This window comes from Ornithodoros turicata, unplaced genomic scaffold, assembly GCF_037126465.1.
Source record: "Ornithodoros turicata isolate Travis unplaced genomic scaffold, ASM3712646v1 Chromosome110, whole genome shotgun sequence".
NCBI lineage: Eukaryota > Metazoa > Arthropoda > Arachnida > Ixodida > Argasidae > Ornithodoros > Ornithodoros turicata.
In genome coordinates, this window is record NW_026999296.1 from 259,094 (window position 1) to 283,328 (window position 24,235).

The window sequence follows — 24,235 nt, forward strand, 5'->3', positions numbered from 1 at the left end:
CATTAAAAAAATAAGTAAATGATGCTAGACGTGTTTGAAATTCAAACTTACAGATTAAAATGGCTTCTATGGCTGCACGTAGAGAAACAGATACTCATTGATACAGATACTTCATTTAGAATGCGATTCAATAACCACAAATCTGACGTCGCGAAGAAACCTAATCTGCCAGTGTCGCGCCATTTCAGTAAACCAGGACACTCAATCACCAATATATCTATTTTCATCCTGCAGTCAGGCTTTCTTTCCCAGCGGCTCAGGGAACAGCGCGAGTCTTATCTCATTCATAAATTCCAGTGTCAGATAAACGAAGATCCAGGAATCCTTTCTACTATTCGCAACCTGCATTCCTAATCCAGCACAATACATACGCTCTTTTGTCTCTTTTTCAGGCTCACGGGTATTTCCTCAAGGTCCTGCTGCACAGACCCGGTCATTCCCTTTTCACTTAGTCACCAACCTATGTTAGTCATGACAAAAGCGCATGCGCTGCTCTCTTTCCCTTGTACATAACCCTCTCCCATATATAAAGCTTGTTCTTGTCACCAAACCCCAGTCCCGTGGAAGGCAACGCTGACTGCCGAAACGTCGACCCCTATCGCTACATGTGTTAATAAACTCCCCTTTGTGTTTCCCTGTAAGCTCTTTGTCGTCTTCTGATTTTTCCTGCTTATTTCATTCTCGTGGTCAACCGCCCTCCCAAGCTTCTATTCTATATATATATATATATATATATATATATATATATATATATATATATAGGTATTCAATAAAGATCAGAAGTGGAGACGGTGCTTCTACAGGATAAGGAATAAAAGGGGGACTTTATTAAAAACTAAGAGGAATACGTCGAATACGTCGGGTACGTCGAATACCCCCTCTTAGTTTTTAATAAAGTCCCCCTTTTATTCCTTATCCTGTAGAAGCACCGTCTCCACTTCTGATCTTTATTGAATACCTTTATTTTTCGTGGTCAACCGCATTCGTTTATTTCAACTTATATATATATATACATATAGATATAGATATATAGATAGATACTCATGGAACGATGCGACAGCACCGGAGGACACGTGTTTCGCCTTGTTTGCGGCTCGTCAGCTCTGGGTAGCTGCGCATCGTTCGGAATTGGCAAACCAGGGGCCTCTCAGCGAGCGATATACACCTGGGAGGGTGACTGAGCACTCATCAATGCCACAGTGCAAGCCAGTGAATTATAATGAGGGGGAAAAAGTCATTACAGAAACAAGTAAATGACACTAGAAATGTTTTAAATTCAAAATTACAGTTTAAAATGGCTTCCATGGCTGCACCCAGAGAAACAGATACTCATGGAACGATGCGACAGCACCAGAGGACACGTGTTTCGCCTTGTTTGCGGCTCGTCAGCTCTGCGTAGCTGTGCATCGTTCAGAATTGGCAAACCAGGGGTCGCTCAGCGAGCGATATAACCTTGGAAGGGTGACTCAGCACTCCTAAATGCCACAGTGCAAGCCAGTGAATTATAATGCAAGAAAACAGCCATAAGGGAAACAAATAAATGACACTAGACGTGTTTGAAATTCAAAATTACAGATTAAGATGGTTTCTATGGCTGCACACACACACACACACACATATATATATATATATATGCTGGAAGAAAGGGGTTCGGGCGACCGCGAAATTAAATGGGTACTAACAAAATATGAGGCAGACAACGAAGATATAGGAAGTAGAAAAAGGGGGAGTTATTTATTTGCTAGTGGAAAGTTAAGGGGGAAGTCAACGTTGCGGCGGAAGCTCCGCCTTCGTCAGGACTGAAGAATGACAAATGACACTTGGAGTTTTATACAGTGCTACAATGACGTCACAATCGGGGGGTCCCGCCACCTGGCGGCCGTCAGCCGGTCAAGTACAAGGAAGTGGTTGAGTCATGTCCGGTGAAGAGGTCATCGTCCGGGAGGTGGGATGGAATCCAAGGACTGTGGACTGTTGTTCTGCAAAGAAAAGGGGAACAAGCAGCAGTACACTATCTAAGCAGATACGTTTCTTATTGTTTACAGTACACCAGGGTCCTCGTTTATGATAGATTGGAATTTGTAGATAAGGTAAGATTCGCGCTGTTCTCGGCACCGGTCGGAACTGAAGTTTGTTTGAAGAAGGAAAATTGAAACATCGTTAATTGAATGCCCTGGCTGGCTAAAATGGCGTGAAACTGGAAGATTCGGTTCTTTCGTCACGTCCGATCGGTGATTGTTAAATCTGATTCTGAATGCGGTTTTTGTCTGGCCCACGTACTGTGCTTGGCATGCGTTACATTGAAGGAGATAGATAACGTTGGACGAATTACAGTCTAGGTTTGCTCTAATTGTCACTCTGAAGTGAGAACTAGTACTTTCGGCTATGGTGGTGTGTTGCATTGATTTGCATATTTGACATCTGCGGCCTTCACATGGGTGACAACCCATTGGTGAATCATTTGGTTCGTTGATTTTAGAATGAACTAAGCTATCTAGCAGATTGCGTGCGCGCCTGTATGTGACAGGAGGTGCCTGCGGAAAAAATTCCTTTGTGCGCTCGGATTGCTGAAGTATGCTATAGTGTCGATTCAGTATACCCTTAATGTTTGGGATATTTCCAGCAAATGTTACGATCAGGTTGATAGCGTCCTCTTTTGTGCTATTTTTTCGCGTACCGAATAGTGACTGGCGCTCTATTTTTTGGGCCTTGTTGAGAGCGTCTTTCACAAGGTTCGGTGGAAAATGGCGGTCAACGAATGTTTGTTGCAACTGATTTAGATTCCTGTCAAGATCGTCATCGTTCGAGCAGATTTTCCTGTACCGAAGGGCTTGGCTGTAAGGGATGGCAAGCTTTGTATGCCTTGGGTGACAGCTATGAAAGGACAAATACTGTTGGGAGTCAGTGGGCTTCCGGAATAGGTCGGTGCTTAGAACTCCGTCTTGTAGTCTTACCTGAACATCTAGGAAGTTAACAGTTGCAGTTGAATACGTGTGGGTGAACTTAATAGTGGGATGAAATTGGTTGAGATCATTTATGAATTCTATGAGGTCCCTTACTGAATGTGGCCAGATCATGAATATATCATCCAGGTAGCGTTTGTAAAGTGCCGGCTTTCGCTCACGTCCTTCCACAAATTTTTCTTCCAAAGTTCCCATGAATATATTTGCATAAATAGGCGCCATTTTAGTGCCCATAGCCGTGCCGCTGATTTGGAGGTAGTGCTGACTGTCAAATTCGAAGTTATTGTTTTTAAGGATCAGGTTTACTAGCTTGGACAGGGCAAGTGGGTCGATAGGACTGTGTCCGGCGTATCTAGAAAAAAGCTGTCTCAACTGCAATAATGCCGTCTTCGTGGGGAATATTAGTGTAGAGGGACGAGACATCTAATGTAACTAGGAAACTTGATGTGGGGGGCTGGCACTGATTTAGTATTTGAAGAAAATGGTTAGTGTCCTTGATGTAGGACGGTAGTTGTGGGGGTATGTCCTTGAGGACGTGATCTACAAAGCTGGATATCTTTTCTGTGGCTGTACCATTGCAAGAACAATTGGCCTGCCAGGGTTTCCTTCTTTATGAATCTTTGGCAGCATGTAGAACCTGCCCGGTATGGAATTTCGGGGAAGAAGGTATTCGTAGAGCGTCGCGTCGATCTCTTTCTTACTTTTTAGGGCTTTTAGTTCTTTCGTGATGCTCGCAACAATTCGTTCCGTGGGGTCGGCGTCCAGATTTTCATAAAATGAAGTGCAACTCAATTGTCGCAGACCCTCGTTAATATAATCTTGCCTATTCATTACAACAATTGCGCCACCCTTATCTGCTCTTTTGATAACAATTTCCTTACAATGCTTGAGTTCAGAAAGACTCTGTTGTTCTACTTGGGTCAAGTTTGACTTGGGACTGCGGCTAGAAGGCGCGTTGTATGCGGTAATGATATCTTTCTGGACAGCTTTTATGTACATATCGAGAGCTCTGTCGCGGTTGGGTTCTGGTTGTCTGAAGGGGTTAGCATTGTGACCGGGCTTTTCATGAAAATATTCTTTAAGGCGCATACGCCGAGCGAAGTTGTCCAAATCCAAATGAAGTTGATATTCGTTTACGTAACTGGTGTTGGGACAGAACGAGAGACCACGGTTAAGGAGGGAGAGCTCCGATTTGGTAAGTGAGTGGGACGATAGGTTAACTACATGATGAGATGGGACGAGTGAGCTTGCGCGAGCTGGGGGGTCTGTACAATTGTCTTGGGAACAATGGGGTAAAGCCCTTGCACTGGGAGACCGAGACACATTCCGTTAAGAGATTAGGATCAATATTGTCTCTGGTTATTTTTTTACGTTTGGTTGTCAGGATGTTGTTTTCTTTTTTTCTGATGAATTGTGACAATTCAGAACGGTGACTATCTGATAAGCTAACTGCTTCGTTAATGACCTGCGCTTCGCGTGCAAGCTCCTCATTTACTTCGTCGCAGTGGGATATCAAGATATCAATTAATGTAGAGCAAGTACCATGTAGAATGCTGTTCCACTTCTCCTGAAGTTGGTCATTGAGGGGAAAAGTTGGTTTAAGATTGATCACCAGCCCTTTGGGAATTTTGTTCTCCGATTTATAGAGTTGCATAGCATCGCGATGAGATTTGTATCGCACGGATTTATCACTGATCTCTCTTAGTCTAAAGAACGCCCTGGCACTAGGAGATGGCTCGGTACTAAGGTTAGAAGAAGTACTCTCACCGTCGGTCAGTCAATCCTGGTGCTGGTGGCTCGGCATGCGTTGAGGGCGTCGTCGATCCAAGGAAGCTGCTTCTTGCAGTGTGGGCCACGCGGGATCAGGGAACACCGGAACGTGGGCACGGCGCTGCGGCAGGTGTCCGAGCAGGCGAGGTACCAAGTCCTGGAGATGGCGGCAGATAGTCGTCACTCCCTCGAAGCTCGGGTGGAGGCCGTCCGCCGCGAGGACTTGGCTTGGGTGTCGTCGATGGAATCCGTGGTCCAGGTAGCACAGGTCGCGTGACTGTTGGCAGAGTTTCACGAGTAGTCGATTGAAGCTGAAGGCACGTGGGTTGCACTGGTGCTCCCTGCGCCTGTCAACAACAGGTCGGCGTCGGTTATGGGATCGAGGGAGCACGAGTGTACAAACGGCCAGTTCGATGCCTCCGATGCCTATATATATATATATATATATATATATATATATATATATATATATATATATATATATATATATCTTGAAAATTTGGAGTTGGATCGGACGGCTACGTAATTATAGTTGAAATAAATGGGAGACAGAAGACAAAAGTAGGGGAAGTAACAAAAAAAGGGTTTATTAAAACTTAAAAATCATGAAAGTTAGGGAGAATGTCTACGTTACGGCGGAAGCTCCGCCTTCTTCGGGACAAAAGAGCTAAATGTGGCCACGAGGCTGATAAGGGGCTTGAGAATGACGTGATCGGTTGGGGGAAATTCCCGCCACCTGGCGGTTGTCAGTTGGGGAAATTCCAGAGCGTTTCTGTGTCAGGTCCAGGAGTGGGGTCATCGTCCTTGTGGGTCAGTGGGGACCTTGATCTGGCTGAAACGAGAAAAGGCAACAGGGTCTTATCTAGGTTGTTAGACTTCTTATTGTTGACAGCATGCCAGGGTCCTCGTTAATGGCCGATCGGAATTTGTAAATTAGGTAAGATTCCCGTTGTTCCCGGGAGCGGTCGGAGGTAAAGTTCGACTGGAGAATAAAAACTGAGGCTTCGTTGATTGAATGTTCTGGTTGTTTGAAATGGCGTGAGACTGGGAGATTAGGTTTCTTGGTAACATCCGATCGGTGATTGTTGAATCTAATTCGGAAAGAAGTTTTTGTCTGACCCACGTATTGGGCCCGGCATGTGTTGCATTGGATTAGATAGATAACGTTGCATGAGTTACAGTCTACGTCTGCGTTGATCTTGACGGTAAAGTTGGAATTTGTACTTCTGACCGTTTGTGCGGTCTGCATTATTTACAAGGTAGCTTGGTCCGCTCTAAAGTGGGCGAACCCACTAGCCCTCCGGCGGGCTGTCATCCATGTAATGGCAGGAGATGCCGGATTTGCAAGTTAATGCAGACCGCACAAACGGTCAGAAGTACAAATTCCAACTTTACCGTCAAGATCAACGCAGACGTAGACTGTAACTCATGCAACGTTATCTATCTAATCCAATGCAACACATGCCGGGCCCAATACGTGGGTCAGACAAAAACTTCTTTCCGAATTAGATTCAACAATCACCGATCGGATGTTACCAAGAAACCTAATCTCCCAGTCTCACGCCATTTCAAACAACCAGAACATTCAATCAACGAAGCCTCAGTTTTTTTTCTCCAGTCGAACTTTACCTCCGACCGCTCCCGGGAACAACGGGAATCTTACCTAATTTACAAATTCCGATCGGCCATTAACGAGGACCCTGGCATGCTGTCAACAATAAGAAGTCTAACAACCTAGATAAGACCCTGTTGCCTTTTCTCGTTTCAGCCAGATCAAGGTCCCCACTGACCCACAAGGACGATGACCCCACTCCTGGACCTGACACAGAAACGCTCTGGAATTTCCCCAACTGACAACCGCCAGGTGGCGGGAATTTCCCCCAACCGATCACGTCATTCTCAAGCCCCTTATCAGCCTCGTGGCCACATTTAGCTCTTTTGTCCCGAAGAAGGCGGAGCTTCCGCCGTAACGTAGACATTCTCCCTAACTTTCATGATTTTTAAGTTTTAATAAACCCTTTTTTTGTTACTTCCCCTACTTTTGTCTTCTGTCTCCCATTTATTTCAACTATATATATATATATATATATATTCATATATGTGTGTGTGTGTTGGCATCATGGTGGAAGATCAGCCATATCTTGGCTGAGTCCCTTTAAGGCAACAAAATGCATAAATGTGTATTGTCATCAAGCAGGAGAGCTACCTATTGCGGTCGGCTCCTTTACATTGGACGCGCACTGTGCTGAAAGGCAGGACAACAACGCTCCTAACGGAGATTGCTGTTTGTACGGGCCATACCATGCGAACAATCCATGATATACGGGAGAGTCGCGACAGAGGACAGTACAGGTCTAGCAAACTGGCTAGAACAGAATGTGCCACTCACCCTGATCATAGCGGAGGATGTTTCAGGAGCAGAGCCAGTGACTGGAGCACTCGACTGGGCCGAGCACTGCCTGTTCCCTGGTGATCGGCGCCCGTAGTCCAGCACGAACTGCCTGAAACAAACCTACGCTCCCGCAGTCGGGTCCACCCAAGGCCAACCGGCATCGGCGTAACCAAATTTTGAAATTTATTTCCGCAATCAAACACGTCAAACGTAACTGCATCTCCGAAGACTGGGCCACCGAAACCCAGCCGCAACGACGAATCCAAATTTGGTAATTAATAAAGCCAATTGTTTACGCTGAGTGCGAGGAACCGGCAACGGTTCTAGGAACTGGACGGTGGCCCAGGCGAGTTTCCACAGCTGAAATATTTGCGTTAATCTCCGTTACATCAAAGGAGGAACGTGACAATGTCTGAAACAAAACTCTGCGGTTTCACACATTTCGCTCGGCATAGCTGCAACTTCGTGACTGAATCTTAACGACGAGTTGCGCGCCTTTCAGACCCTGTCGCTTTTGTACATATGAATACTCAACTACTTGCCCGAAGATTACTGCAGGGTATTGTGATGCGGTGTCTTACGCGGTTACGTAGCGTGTCCTTGTGTGTGCGTTCGTGCAGCATGGAGTCGCCGATGGAATTACTGCAGGACTCTCTGCTTAGCTGCTGGGTCTGTAAATGAGTAAAATTATTTGAGCACCTTTCGTGTACCTTGAGTAAAATATCAGATCTACTTTCATACAAAAGGTAAACGAATACAAACTTTTAGAGATGGAGGTCATGTGGGGCTGATGGTTCACACAAGAAGAAAGAGGGAGAGCCCATTTCTTGGAGACACCGAAAACCAGATTTTCTGTGGTGATTTGACGATTTCCTCGCATATTATGTTGTTTTTCTTTATGATGCAGAGGCAACAGCACACCAGGAGCACGTACCTTTCAGCTTCCACTGGCGCGCATCCCGCAGTGATTCGACGCACCGACAGCTCGCGTGGCTTACTGGTTAAAATGATTGTCTTGCACACCGAGATGAATACGGTTACCAATCCCGGTATCGGCTATACTGTGTGAGGCTTTCCCTCGGTTTTCAGGCAGACCTTCCTGACGAGTGACGACACGGTTCCCTTAGAAGTCGACCGAGGGCTCCTACTAACTCCCAGTCTCCTACTACCTTCCTGCTGTCGTCTCTCCATCTGCCCATGTCTGTACCTCGTTCATAGCCACAGTTGCTTCGCGGCGCTGACACGGAATTCAAAAAAGTGCCCTCCCTGAACCCTTCCACTCTGGTCACGGCTTTTTGCGTACCTTCTATGTCCTGATATTCCAGACTTCACGGCTTTCTTGTATAGCGGGACTCGATGCGAGTGTGAAAACTCCACGTGGCGGGCATGGTTCCGACGTTCGTTGCCTGCTTCACTCCTATCGTGGGGAAGACAGTTCTAATAAGGTAATATTTGGGCAGGTTGATAGATTTCCTTTGTGAGCGACGGGAGGTTGACGTACACGGAAGATGAAACAAATGTCAATAATCGCTTGATAGTGCGACGGGCTTTCTTCGTCCTCCTCTTCGAGTACCTTCCGTCGCTTCACAAAGAAACAATAACACCAAATATTTTATTGTGAGGTGATGAATGGGAAGTTTCATCGCCAGGATCGATACTCTATCCCATTGGGGGTGATGATGCGGGAAATGAAATAATCAGCCCCTTCACAAATAAGGATCGAAGTAGCCAAAAAGGCCAAAAGAGCTTTGAGGGTATATAGCGTTGGTCATCTCTTATGAGCTGGTCATGAGATTGAATCACTGGAATACCCGCAGGTACCTTGTTAATGCACTTTGCACTTCACAAACTAATCTAATGTTCTAATGTACATGACTCCGTTTCTTGTTTTGTTGCCTTTTAAAGCGTCAGTGCAGGATCTGCCTTCAATACTCGACACTCTTTTAGAAAAAAACTGTACTGAACTACTACTGTACTACTGTAAAACTGGGTGTACTTTAGCAAATTTTTCTTGTCACATATATCACTTCCTTTTGGAGAGTGCAATTACTCTCAAAAGGAGTCTCCTCACTCCCTGAAGGGAGTAACATTACTCCCTACTGGTGCGTAGCATTACACTCCAGCAGGGAGCTAAACCGTAGCCCCACTCCCTAAAGGGAGTTAGGAGACTATTTTTTTAGAGTAACTGCACTCTCCAAAAGGAAGTGATACATGTGGCAAGAAAAATGAGTTAAAGTACACCCTTTTTTGTAAAGAGTGTATGCCTAAGATTTTTCTAGCATATCGTGGTCGTCAAGAAATTAAATACGTTTCATATCTTCGCGTTACTTGTCTTACCATGTGGATGCAATGTCAGTGCAAAGTACGGTATAATTAATGCACGAAATTTAACCACATATTTCGGGGACGCAAATAACCGAATGATAACGCAAAAATGTTAAGCTGGTGTGTGTGTGTATGTGTGTGTGTGTGGGGGGGGGGGGTGCACGATACTGTGAAACATTGCGTCGAGCCAGGAAGGCTTCATTTGCCACGAACCTGTTAATAAGGCTGCTGAAGCAGAGACAAACCCTAAATGCTACACGTGACAGTAATGTCCTATAATTGCGCGCCTATGTTACACCTGGCAGCTCTTTGCAAAATAAATTTCGGGCGTTTTTAACAATGAAATCTTCCCGGAAGCAGCGCCGTAAAGGCAAGTTTTAAGAACAAATTTGCTGGAACAGCACCCCAAGCGATACCGCGGTCGACCTCGCCAGGTTATGTACTGTATTGCCAGCAGTGGGCAAATAATATTGTGCAAGAATATAAGAAGGGGTGGGTATGGTAAACGATGGACAACGTTTAATGGAATGAACTACAATGAACGAGGCCCGCTCTCGAGCAGTGATACCGATGGTGTTCCGAAGAGCTGTTCTGGTGATATAATATTCAACACTCCGCGCCACAAACCAAGCCGTCGGGGTCTACCTGTGACTTGTCAGTCGGACTTGATGGGGCAGACGCGAGCGGGTTTGAAAACTGGCGCGCAGAACTCTGTCGATGAAGATCCTTCATGTGTTCTCAGGGTATTGTCCGGATCGGGAGGTTCCGGTATCACCATGCTGCAGTAATCTATGAAGAGACCATACAGGTACAGCTTTAAGGTAGACGTGTTAGAGAAATGGTAGAGAATCATCTCGCCATTCCCGACAGGTGTTCGTTCTGTTCTGGAGGAATGTTTTCCGCATGGGAACGTACTGTCGCAATGATTTCTCCTTCTGAAATTCTGACTTGGTTCAGGAACCCGTCGACCCAAGCGTCCCTCTCAATCTTTCTGATGGGCCTGCGATCTTTTCGGAATACGTCTAGGCCATTTAGATGAAACTTGGTCGATGCAGTCGCATCGCAGTACTGTACATTACTGCTCTTGTGCACGCCGTCCTCACGGAGTGACGCGATCAGGCTACTCAAGTGCATCTCTGAACCACTTCTTAGCGGCACTTCTGAAATTAACGTGTGCGAATAACGCATCCCTGAGCTCGTCGCAGTTTTGTGCTCGTCTTGGACGAGATTCTTTGAGTTCTCTGGCTTCACGCCCTCCAGCTTCTGTTTCTCAGCATCTTGAATTTCCTGTGTGACCGCGTCAGACACAAGGGATGCTGCTTCATTCTTTAGATTCACGAGAAAGCGCGCCTTAACATTTCTAGAACTTCTCTCACTAACTGCGAAGTCTTCAGACACCGAGAACATCGGTGTATCACTACCATCACCCCGTGTCACGTCCAACGTAGACCACTCGGAGAGGTTCGCCGTGATGAGCCGATCACTTTCGTCTTCGGACAGAGTTCCGGCGAGTTGAGTCAACGTGTCTTTCATAACTTCTCCGATTTCTTCAACGACATCAGTCCTGTCAGGGTTGAAATCCTGTTGAACTTCGTCGCAGCGCGCTTCAAGTTTCGACGACGTGTCTTCATTCTCATGACCCCTTGAACATGACACCTTGTCCTCGACTACAGCGTTGCTCTTTGCCGCTCGAGCCTCTTCAGGCTTCGCACTAGAACACGACTTTTCAGTATTGCTGGCTTCAGAGTCGGCTCGCGTCACAGCTATGTTGGAGCCTCCGATCTCTGCACTGTACCAGGGTCTATTCTCGTGCTCTTGATGTTCCTTGGGAATTTATGTCACTGCAGAAACGCTATTAAGCACCGAGTGAATTGTGTCGTCCAAGGCCAAGCTTGCTCCCAGTATCGAAGTTTTTAAAACAGTCCTATTTCGTAAGAGCAGTCCTCTGCCAGTCGTTTTTGACCCAAACGTAGGAAACTGCATCATACGTGGATGATACACCATGTCGCAGTCTTCATGACTGACTGAAGAACCTAGCGCCGCTCGGGCTCCGACAATGATAGCGATGTGGTATTCAAGGTATCGATCGCAAGACTCACATTCGTTCTCCAACAAGTCTTGATTCACGAGAGCTTGGATAGCTTGATTCAATTCAGTCAATCTTGCAACTTTCAATTCCAAAAACGCAAGCTTCCGTCTCAGCTGGGAGGTATCCAGTGGGGTTGCAGTCAGTAAAGTCGTTATATCATTGATGTTGCTCGCAACATTTGACCGACAAGTAGCACGTACCCTCTCCAGCTCTTCCAAATAGTCCATTATGATGACGTCCAGTTCAGTCCAAAACCTTCCAGTCCAGTTCAGTAAACCTTCGTCAGTAATTCTTGCGGAAGTCCGGCGTCCCGGTTTCGGCACCAAAATGTGCAAGAATATAAGAAGGGGTCGGTATGGTAAACGATGTACAACGTTTAATGGAATGAACTACAATGAACGAGCCCCGCTCTCGAGCAGTGATACCGATGGTGTTCCGAAGAGATGTTCTGGTGATATAATATTCAACAAATATATTGGCGTAAAGATTGGGCGCATCGGTCCCCAAGATGGCAAGTGTATTGTCATCAAGCAGGAGAACTACCTGTGGAAGTCGTGCTTTAACCCTAATTTTAATCTTGCAGCCCCAGTAGCTGGATTATAGTCCTTGCACGAGGCCGTCCGACGTCGTCTAGCTTCTTCGAGCAAATTCCGAAGCAATACTAATGTCATGTCGTCTGTGTTACTGCAAGCAAGCTGTGTGTGTGTCGCTTACATAAATATATACTTCCCAAATCAAAATATTTAAAGTGACAAAAACAACCAAGGATCCGTCGTTTTCTCTGCAGCTCCCACTGCAATCGAACAACCGCGAAACGATAAACAACGAAAGAGAGAAACGAGAAAACGACAAAAGCAAAGCGGAAAGGAGGAAAGTAGACCGAGAGAAACGCGCTACGTAATTCAACGTCATTGGCTATATAAGCACAAGAAGGGGGAAAAAAAGAGAACGGGTGGCTAGTCCTCAGTCATTGGTTAACGCCGGAGGTCACGTGAGTTTTCCGCCCTTTCACCATCACCACCACCGCTACCATAGGCTTCTATTGTAACTTCGTTAAGCTGCCGCCAGCAATCTGAATCTAAGGAAGCCCGAAAGGATTGTTTGGCTGCAAATGCTGTCTTGAGTTAGCATTGTGTAAGGTCGTTATGCAGGGTTGTGTAGCGTTTGCGAGGGGTGGTTCCCAAAGCGGTTTTCAAGGGGGGTGTCGAGGTAGCTCGCCGTTGTAGGCCGCACTCAAGTGGGCATCGTCGCGACTATATAGCAAAAAAGGAAAAAGGGGTGAGAGGGGAGTTCACGATTTCAAAGTGGAGCATAGGCAGAATGACCGATACTGATGGGACGGAGGCGCACTGTATATGAGAAGGGCGATACGGTGGTCTTTCCGCGAGGCCCGTTTCCTGAAGAAAGCGGACGAGGCCGCGAGTTTTTGAAAGTCATTCCGCATAGGAACCTCCGGGGAAGAGGACGTCCAGTCAGTATACCAGGCCTGGCGTGGGGAAGATGAGTTTCCCGCATAGTATGGTATGCGCGGCATTCTTTCAGGATATGTGCGATAATCTCCGGATGATTATAGTGACCGCAACTGGGGTCCTCCCTGGAACCGGTCTTGAACAGGCGAACAATGGCGAAAATTGGTGATGAATTGAAGCGCGATATGAAAGCCGGGTTCAAAGAGATTCAAGATTCCCTCGAACGTGAATACCGCAGAGAAATGAGGGAAATGAAACAAGCTATGGAGCATATGAGTAATGTGTTTGACGATATGAATACAAAGTTCACCACTTTACTGGAAGAACATACTAAACTTAAGTCTGAAAATCTTGCACTTCGAATTGAAAATGATGGTATGAAAACAATGTTGTCAGCCACTGAAAGACGGGTTACTGACTGTGAACAGCGCATGCGGAACCGTAATGTTGAAATCAAGGGTGTACCTGTTAATGATCAGAAAGATATCGGGTCACTGATTTCCAAAATTGGAAACCTAATCAATGAGCCTGACCTAGAGAGCCAAGTGGACATTATGCATACTGTACCCACGCCAAGGTCTGATACCATGAACATTATCATACAATTTAAACATAGGCAAGTGCGTGACACAGTACTTGATAAGTGCAGAAAGAAACGCATGACGACTTTTGATCTTGGATTACAGGGACAAAATTCTGTTTATGTCAACGAACACCTATGTCCCGCACTGAAGCGAGTGCTCGGGCTGGCTATTGCAAAAAAGAAAGAATCAAAGCTTGCTTTTGCCTGGATTAGAAGTGGTAAAGTTTATGTTCGAAAAACCGAAACGGCTCCCGCCGTATGCGTGTACACCAGTGACGATGTAAATAAAGTAGCTGGGTAGGCAGCATTCCTTCCCTTACGACTGTGACTGTATCTAATGCAGTTTTTGTCAACCATGTATGACGCCCCTGATGCATTGGTCAGACCGAGCAACTCACTTTCGTTTCTTCATGTCAACGTTCGTTCATTACGAAATAAGACTGATGAATTACAACTACTGTTGCAATCTGTAAATTTTTCATTCGATGCTGTCATGTTGTCAGAAACCTGGTTCCGGGATAATGAGGCATTTTCCATGCCCGGTTATTGTAATTTCTATCGTAACAGAAAAGACAAGTGTGGGGGAGGAGTATCTCTACTGTTATCAAAATGTACTGATTATGAGATGATAAGTGACTTCTCTTGCATCACCGATGATTATGAGATGGTTTGCGCAAAGAATAACACAACTGTCTTTGTAGTAGTGTACCGACCTCCTTCTGGAAATGTTAGTACTTTTCTTCGCTTTATTGAAACTCTGTTCTGCTTTATCTCTGTTAATAGGTACACGTTATATATGGGCGGTGACGTGAATATCAACTTACTTTCAAACTGTACGCCATCTGTTGAAATGTCGACACTCCTTGATACATATGGTTTTGTCAATTGCATTAAGCTACCAACGCGCATTACATTACGTTCATCTACACTGATTGATATATTTATTACAAATGCCGACGTAGGTACTGTTTCTGCTGGCGTTATATCCTATGATATCAGCGACCACCTCCCAATATACGCCTTTATTAACACTCGTCGCGTTCTGCGGCAAGAACCAATATATTACACGTACCAGTCCATTACTGACACTAAATTGGAGAAATTTAGAACTGCGATACAAGAAGCAGATTGGAGCTCCATATTGAGCTGTCAGTGCGCTAACGAGGCATATTCTAAGTTTCTCCATCAATTTAAACAAATTTATGACTGCAACTTCCCGTTTAAGACGTGCAAAGTTAGTCGTCGTACGCGTAAGCCCTCTGCTACTCCGCAGCTGGTCAGACTTATTTCAGAGAAAAACAGACTGTATCAGCAATTTATTGACTCTAGAGATAATCATATACTTCGCCAATTTAAGGTTTTTCGTAATCACGTAACCGCGGCCATTAAACGAGCTAAATCAACTTATTTTAAGAAAATTTTTAGCAATGCACATACCCCCGCTACCACATGGAATGCGATAAGAAACCTTACGAAGACAAGTCGCGACGAAATTATAAGTATCAAGGTCGACGGTCGTATGTTACATGGACATGAACTCTGTAACGAACTTAACCAACACTTCGCTAATATAGCAATGCGCGCGTTCCCTCAGCCTTCCAATGATGAAATTGTGTGTGCTGCAATGTCCGGTAATGCAGTTGTCCCCTCCATTTTCCTTTCTCCTGCAACTGATGCTGAAGTGTATGCGTCTTTTATTAATAGCAAAAATAGCAAGGCATGTGACAGTGATAACATTCAAATTAAGCCGGTTAAGTTCATCATTGACCTCATCGTTCCAGTTCTAACCCATATCTATAACCTCTCTCTCTCGACTGGTGTTTATCCCGATAAAATGAAAATAGCTAGGGTTATTATTTTACCTAAACCTGGCAACCGTAATGACATTGGCTGTTACAGACCCATTTCAATCCTTTCAATATTTTCAAAAGGTCTTGAGAAACTGATTCATTCTCGTTTAACACAATTTTTTTCTCTGCATAATGTGATTACAAATTCTCAGTATGGTTTTCGTAAACGTTACTCGACAGAAATAGCACTTTTGCACCAGAAAGAGTTGCACCAGAAAGAGGAAATTATATACCTTAGGAATATACATTGATTTTACAAAAGCTTTTGATTTTCTCAATCATTCAATACTACTGCAAAAACTGGAACGTTATGGCATCCGTGGTACACCACTATCATTACTTAAATCCTACCTTCACAACAGATATCAGTATGTCACTAACAACAACTGTACTTCGGGTATGCTACCACTGACTGCTGGCGTGCCCCAGGGCAGTGTCTTGGGACCACTGTTATTCAATATCTACATCAACAGTATTGTTACTACCTCACAGCATGGCACTTTTTTCATGTACGCAGACGATACGAGCGTATTTTTTACCGGCACTAACGTCGATGAAATTGTTGACAAAACAAACTTATCTCTTTCTAGTATTAACACGTGGTGCAAGAGAAACCGCCTTGCCATAAATGTTGTCAAAACTAAAGGCATATTATATAGGCCCAAAAATAAACCCGCACCTCTGTCACTAAACATTGTCTTAGACCATCAACTCATTGAGATCGTAAAGACTGTCAAAATACTTGGTGTGCATTTTTCGGACAACCTCGCATGGGATGCTCATATCGGTTATATCAAATCTAAAATAGGAAAGGCAGCGGGTATACTCTGTAGACATCGCCATAATTTACCAAAAGATGTTATGATTTCTATTTATAATTCATTGATAAGGTCGCATCTAACCTATTGCCATCTTGTGTGGAGCACCTCTCAAAATAACCTCAAAGACCTGTATCTTCAACAAAAGCGCACAGTGAGGGTGATTGCAGGTGAGCCACCTGGCTATCACACTGCGGAATTATTTACACAACTTCGTATCATGAAAGTTCATCAATACTGTGAATACCTCCTTTTGAAGTTCTACATATCAGCCGTAAAAAATAACAACTTAGTAATACTGTCACTTTTCGACCTGCAGTCACAGTTCACCCAAAGGACACGCCAGGCAGTCTACTGGAATGTACCCCGCTTGCGTACTAATTTCGGTACTCAATTGATACAGTATAATATTGCAACAATTCTTAATAAGTACATCAAGAACGGTATCGATCTTGCGAATACATCATTTACAACTCTAAGAGCCATGTTTGAATTCTGACAACTTGCAATTTCTCTTGCGACTAATATTTTGTTACTAGGCCTTGCATCAGAGTCATCTCTGTAACTTCTATTTCTGATTAATTTCGTTAGATTTATCTAGTTTTTGTTTTGTTATGTCTGTTATTGTGAATTCACATTGATGTAGTGCTAGCGATTTGTTTTGCGATTTGCTTTATTATAGTTTGCTTAATATAGTTGCACAATTGTTGTGATGCTGCTGTACGTTATTATAGGGGCGTGCCCTCGTCAAGCTGCAGTATTGCCGCTTTTTGGCCGCCTCTAATCAACTGATGTAACATGTTGTGTCTATAATAAATAAAGAAAGAAGAAAGAAAGAAAGAAAGAAAGAACAGTTGGGGGAGTTCGTGAACGCTGGTGGTGGTGCTGGTGAAAGGGCTTGCCGTTGTCGGCCTCACGTAGGTGGGCAACGTCACGAGAGACGCCCTGGGGGAATGTGCGTCCTGGGCTGACTTCTAAGGAAACTGTGCCCACATATGTCTGAGAGCGTCTGAGGAAAACCCAGGAAAAACCCCAGACAGCACAGCCGGCACCCTTCGTGCACACTTCGTGGACGCGGTTTTCAAGTTGCTGACGCATTTCCGTCGGATCCCCAAATGGATCGACTGTGTATGTGTGTGTGTGTGTGTGTGTGTGTGTTTGTGTTTTTCCTATTTGCATCTGAGACGCGCGACGATTTTTTCCCCTCAGATACTGTTCCCCAGTGGGGACCAATGGTCATGTAAAAAGTTGTAGCTGTGTGGCCTTCTTATAAGGATGGGTGTGAAGATGTGTATCAAACAAAAGGTTCCCTGGAAAGAGAGCTTATGGGAGTGACATGTGTCGGACAGAAGGCAAATATTAGCATCACCACAGCTCGCATAGGAACGACGCCTTTCACAACTAGCCCTCCCGCTCCTTGGCCTTCAGCGCCTCTTGCGAGAATAATGTGCAAACATTTCCTGTAGCGTGCCGTTTCGCTGGTATGGTTCACATATGTTTGCGATTTGTTAGGCGCGTTGCAGGGTGTTCCTAGGTAGGTTATTACAACTTTTCAAGCAGCGATATCGAAAAGGGAAGGATATTACTGGCATCCGGAGACGTTTATAATGCGAAACAACAAGTCTTCGGGTCAGACGTAGCGATCTCAGGCAAAACCGTGGCACAGACAAGCAGCTATAAATGCCATCTACACAAACTGCAGCAGCTACAGTATATTAACACTCACTATACCCACTCAGCTAAGCAGCAGGTGGACATTGTGCTAGGAAAGAACGAACATTTTGCTCGACAAACTTGTGCACAGACTGCACATTTGCATCGGCTTGTCTAAATTGAGCAACATACATATTGTTATGTTAAATGCTTTAGCTTTATTTAACTCGAAAACATAATTACGATACGAGTGTTGCGTGGAGGAAATAGCCTCATCTGCATCACCATCGTCATCAGTTTCGCAACTTTCCTCCCTGCCTGCGTCCCTCGTGAATCCTTTTCTTGACGAGCCTTTAAAGCCTTGAATCCCAATGTCAACCTAACAAAACTGCTATTATATGTTGCAAATTGCATTGTATTGTAGCTTGGAGTCATCTGCCATCGTGATCTGCACTTTGTTCTCGATAAGTAGATCCTGGATGTGTAACCATCTATGGCTTCACACAGATCGACCGCAATCCATGTCGTACATGCCATTTCCAATTTTGCTTCTTCCCCAAAACCATCATTGCTTCGAACAACCTTCCTCAGCCTGTAGCCGACTTTTTAGTTTTTCGCAGCCAGCTAGCTGACAGTATTGGTATATAATTTCCTTGTCGTCATCTCATATTTCGATTCAAAACGATTTCACAATGTTTTTTTTTTTTCGTTTCCTTCTTCTGTGGTGCATATTTGTTAATGTTCCCTCCCCCACGCACAACTCCCCCTTGAGGGCACGTGAGGTATCAACATAAATAAATAAATAAATAGACCTCTACCCAAGGAACGTTATCATGACGTTGACAAACAGACTGAAGCCGAAACAAATCGGAATAGGAAGGGCTGGGCTGTACTAATGTGCACTTGTTCATTGCTTCCAATTGAAAGACAAGTAGGACCGGAGGTCGCGTCCCCTTTGGGGATCATTGTAATTCTCTCGACACCATGGCTTTCGAGCGCGACCTTTTTCGCCCTTGGCTTGCAGCGTAGTTCAACTCTACCAAATTGGTGGCGCTGTCGAACACTATGACGTCATTTGTTTACAAGCAGGGAGAAGTCCACTGCGATAATTTACCAAGGGTTAATGATTTCATTTCATACTGAGCCAATTTTAATAGTTTATAATGTACAGCTTCCGTCAACCTCAATAATAACACTTGAAAAAAAAAATCGCATTTCCGAGCGTGATAACAGCCACCCTTGGGACACTGGGGAGAACATTAAGTTAGGAAAATCCTTGCGTTAAACTAACAGAATATTTTTGTTAAATTATCGTGGTCCCAATGGTTGCTGTAATCACGCTTGGAAACAAGACGATATTCTTTCCAGCGTTATTAGTTTGCTTTTTGAATCTTAAGTTTGCCCCCATATTATCATTGACGCTAGTTTACTTGTTGCTGTTGTCGTCGTTGATTTACTTCATGTCGTTGTGCAAACTTGAACGTTGGTCTCCATTATAAAAGATTCAACGAGAATACCACTTTCGAGTGGAATTGCACGTGATGGCTCCGTGCGTTCTTATCGCCTTATCAGTTGGTTTCGAGCCGACGGCGTACAAGAGGAGACTTTATCTTGACGAGGCCGTTCATGAAATATACCGTTTGCAACAGGTTCTGAGAATAGAATCACGATCATTGCATTGAGCACTTTGGAAGCTGCCGTGTTATTTTTTTATTCTTTCCTCCCAACTCCAAAGACAACCGCTGTCATTACGGGGAATAGACCGTGACAACTAGATAGGAGGACTGCACCGTTTATCAGGTTTTATCTAGAGAGAGGACAGTAGGACTGGCTAGAATGTCTGCTTTGTTTATTAATATATCTGCATCGTCGAAGACTTTAGAGAAGGGAGGAAGATATTTACGAAACAAAAGGGAACACATCTTACACGCACATGACATGAGTGCATAGAGATATAAATGGATGTAGGTAAACAAACACTAGTCGCACCACAGCGTTCCTTCGCAGAAAAGAGAGCGCTATTCGAATCACAGACAACATTCTTTGACAAACTCTTCCACCGTGAAGTAAGTCTAGTTGAACGAAGACATCTCTTCTGCACACTCTAAATCCTGTGACGGACATGTGCAAGTTAAAAAAGTTCCCTCAGAAAGTGCAGCCGGTACACAGCAGTAACCGTCTGGAAGCAGCCGTAACGGTTATCAAATAGCAAGCACAGCGATACTCATCGCCGAATTTCAGCAGGTACAAAGCCGGGGATCACTCTGGTTTACACTTCGCAAAATAAACTTCGAGAATAAACTCCTCGAAATAAATCACGAAAAAATCCACGGTCTAAAGATAAAGCCGTAAAAATCAACTTTTGCTATACAAACGCTTCAGATTCAAACTTTCAAAATAAATCGTCTCTGATTGGTCGACAGCCACGACAGCCTCAGAGCAGCGAAGGCTTTTGGCTCCCGCGTCTCAAAATAGTTCCCCGCAGGGTGTGGCTCTTTGTGGTGGGCTGCGAACGAGAATACCGTGTCTGGACGAATCGTTTACTGTATTCTTCGCCGGCTATCAGGATTCTGTTGACACTGCAGTTAATGCTTTGTTCTGCTGCTCGCCTGTTAAATTGGAGTATGTCGGACTCTGAATTTGTGTCGCGAGTCACCAAATGAGTTCCCGGCGTTGGTTCCAGCTATGGTGGACACCTGCTATATTATGAACATTGTCGCGAACATCGCCATCCTCCTGCAGGGCTGCCTTGGTTGTGAAATCGTAGAGTTGAAAAGTGACGATCGACGAAAAAGCCTGATGCCGATACCGTGTAGATGTGTTGTGTTTGTCCCTCTGTATGTGTTTGTGTGTGTTCCAGCCTGAGAACCGTGGAATCGTGAAATCGTAACCTCCCTGTGTCCTTTCCTGCCTGTGGTTTTCCTTGAGAGCCTACGTTCTCATAAATGCAGGGAACAGGTACTGAACAGACTCTCGAAATGCATTTCTGCAAATAAGCTGCATATGAATGTGAAGAAATTGTTTGTTTGTTTGCAAGAAAAAACTGTTTTCTCTCGGATAAATAACTTGAGTCAGCAGAGGTGCCTTAATTTTTTGTAACCAGCATACGGTAATCTCAAAGTGTAACGAAATAAGATTCTAATTTCAGGATCATCCACATTGATTCGCGCACATTCCTAGACAATGATTTGCCATGCAAAAGTTGCAAGAGATGTATCTAGACATAATACTTCAAGCACTTTGTTCTCACTGGTCTCTGAATACCTTGGAACCTAAGCATGCCATTTTCAAGGTATTAAAAACCATAAAATTTTATCGCACAAATTTCTGCATCGTTTTTGTTCGCGTGGATATACAGTGCCAATTCTGGTTATCAGATGTCGTAACTGAAGAAAACCAAGCGCAATAAGTAACTGCAATCAGAAGTGTGAGAAATGAATGGCACCCTCTGTTGTATTTGTTTGCCTTCCTTTCTCTCCTATGATCTTCACATTCAGAAATCCCCAAGTACGTTTATTAGCAGGTCACTCTTTATGCTAAGCACCCACGCCAAGAAGAGGTCTAAAATTCACGGCACCAGCTACTTCATTGTATGGTACCCTTGCACTTATTTTTACAGCTTATAAATATTGTGCTGAAATATGAAAACGCTATAAAACTTTACATTAAAGCGACATTACATTAAATGTGCTGTTTGCAGTTCTGCAGCGTTGTTTCTTCCTCACGTTCTAGTGAAAAGGCAAAAAGAACGCTCCGAGACTTACTCTCACACAACCATTATTTCGGGGCCATGTCCTCGCACTAAATGGTCACGAGCGGACTTTTGAAAACTATAGCGGCACATAGGGAAACCGACGTTGCATTTACACCGACCTTCTATTTCCAATAATTAAACGAGACCTAATTAGTACATCCACTTCGCATGTAGATTATGTTGTCATCCCTTATAACTGCAAAAATATGATTTCTCTGAGAATAAAAAAATCAGTCCATAGACACGCTATATACACCGCCCCTACTAGAAATTAATCAGTGCTTGCTGAAAATATGCTGGTATTTGTGTTTGATGTGATGTATGGCCCACATTTTCTTTTTGACCAGCTATGCCAGTGTGAGAGCTCCTACGCCAGACTAGCTGATTCCTCCTCTTTGTCCTCCATGCGGCCACATATATGTTACACTACAAGGAAGCTAACTGGTACCACAGTACCAAACAGGTGAGTTAACATGAACACAATCACATAGCAGAGTGAATAACAACCACCATTATTGACTTAGTTTGCTTGGTCGATGGCAACTGACGGTGGCATATTTATTTCCTCATATTTTTTATTGTTTTGTTCCAGCTAAAAACAGGAGCCATACACTGAGCAGCAGGGCATAATAAAACCCTCCATAAGCATCACTTCGCCTCTTTGGCTTTGGCAAGCGTGGCTTTGCCTCCACAAGCATGACTTTGACATAATTGCTTTGTGCCGTGATAAAGGGTACTATGACTGTGTTCGCAGTACCATTTAAAACATTGGCACCTATAGGGCTAGACTGCAGCCCCCTATTATGTGCAGATATTCTGATGCCTGCAGAGCTGTAAGCTGTTCTTCGGGGTGATATAAAGCTTGAAGACTGCATACGTTGTGGCTCACTGCCAAAGAGATACGGTTGGAGAAGAAATTACTGGACATAAAGCACAGTGAGGCATGCTCCACCCAGGCCACAAGGAGGTACAATTAATTTGAGCCACCTTCTGTTAATGCAGCAAAAACACCTATTTCCACTAAAAGAAAGGCTGTGGGCTTTTTTTTTCTGTTGTGGTTGAAGGGCACACGAGATCATAATAAATTGTTTCCAAAAGCTGTTACTTCGCATTTTGACATGATCTGAGCCAATATGGTCAGCTGATGCTATAAGATCTACAGAAAACACATGCCAGCAGATTCTGAACATGCTATAGGAGAGGGTATGCCCTTGAAATGATGAGATTTGTTCACTTTCCAGTTGACTTCAGGTATGTGAAAACAATCATAAATGTTAACAAAGCTGTTATGAAGCAGCGACTGCAATTAATCTGTAGAACTGGGCAGAACAGTTGAATGCAGAATTTGTTCAAAGTGTGCTATAGCGTCATACAGATGGGATATGAATGAGCTGACGAAACATTTATCTTGCGTAAGAACAAATACACCTGTAGGTTCTCAAAATGGAAAAGCAGAGCTTCGATTTTCGCAGGAGAGAGGCATCTTTTTTTTTTTTTTTTTTGCTTCCTAGGTGGCTTCAACTGACGAACAAGCTGCAGCACATTATGGTGACATCCTTTTTATTTTTTTAAAGAAAAATAAACCTGTAGATTTTCAATATGTTGCAGGAGGGGACTAGTTATACAAATAAGGGAAGATTTCTTTTATACGACCTATATGTGAATATACTATCTGAAAAAAAAGTAGATTTTTGCAAGTGCTTGATATTCTCAAACACATGGTTAAACAATGAATATAGATCAGCTTGGTATTTTTATGCGAAGCTAATCACAAGCAATCAGTTACAAGCATAAATAATCTGGGGCTCTTTCAAGAATGCTAATTTGTCAGAAATTTATTGTAAACTTGACCCCAAATGTGCTCCGTTCTTGAATTCTCACCACATCACCAGATTTATTCTCGTTCTACATACGCTTTGGGATGGCAGACCCGTGCTTCCCCTCTAACCCAAGGCAAAGAAAGCGCACAAATGATGTATATGTAGATGTCAGAAGGAAGCTCATAAGGGACAACTTCATATTTCGGCACAGTTTAATGCGCCCCATTGTTCAAGAAAACAAAATGATGATTTCCATTCGATATATGCATCTTCTAAAAAATGCACACAATTTTTTCAGTGATATTTAAGAGAGTCAATCTACATCTCTGGCTGGTTTTGGCTGGAATAGCCCAGGTTGACAGTTACACAAGCTGATGTATGTCAGCATTGAAAATATAAAGGAAAAAAGGCAATTTAAAATGCCTCACTCAATTTACTACTTCTCATAGCTTACACCTTGACAGGTGTTTTTTATCCTAAAATGGTTTCATTGCCAAAATCAACGAGAATGACCGTCATCACATTAACAAGTTTCAACTGTATACCAAGTAATAACAAACATGTGCTTACTTTTTCTGCAATCAAGATGTGAATTACATCATTGAGTTGCAGGCTTCAGTGAAAAATCACTGCTTGTGATGTCAATGCTGAGTGAGTACGGCACTGCTAGTGACGCAACATGTGATTCCAGTGTCTTTCACCCCACCCCGCGTTATTTTGTGAGCAATTAGCATCAGAATCAATCAGCT

The 24,235-nt window shown here is 44.0% G+C and overlaps 1 protein-coding gene across 2 annotated transcripts; it reads right to left on the reverse strand.

The window, feature by feature from the left end:
- Positions 1 to 1,725: 1,725 nt before the first annotated feature.
- On the reverse strand, positions 1,726 to 8,650 carry LOC135371549 (uncharacterized). 2 transcript variants are annotated; one of them, XR_010415635.1, is made up of 6 exons: positions 8,429 to 8,650; positions 8,060 to 8,362; positions 7,888 to 7,977; positions 7,123 to 7,796; positions 4,731 to 5,080; positions 1,726 to 1,979 (listed from the first exon to the last, which is right to left on the reverse strand). XR_010415635.1 is itself a non-coding variant. In XM_064605541.1 (5 exons), exon 5 carries the CDS (start codon positions 3,384 to 3,386, stop codon positions 2,040 to 2,042), a length of 1,347 nt encoding a protein of 448 aa, XP_064461611.1. In that variant the 5' UTR covers positions 3,387 to 5,080; positions 7,123 to 7,796; positions 7,888 to 7,977; positions 8,060 to 8,362; positions 8,429 to 8,650; the 3' UTR covers positions 1,726 to 2,039. The 2 variants fall into 2 exon arrangements, 1 of the variants encoding a protein (XP_064461611.1); XM_064605541.1 differs by having other exon boundaries at positions 1,726 to 5,080.
- Between the last annotated feature and the right edge of the window lie 15,585 nt (positions 8,651 to 24,235).

Excerpts from the sequence above, each read along its gene's own strand:
- LOC135371549 (XM_064605541.1), bottom strand. The coding sequence starts at position 3,386 with ATGTCTCGTCCCTCTACACTAATATTCCCCACGAAGACGGCATTATTG.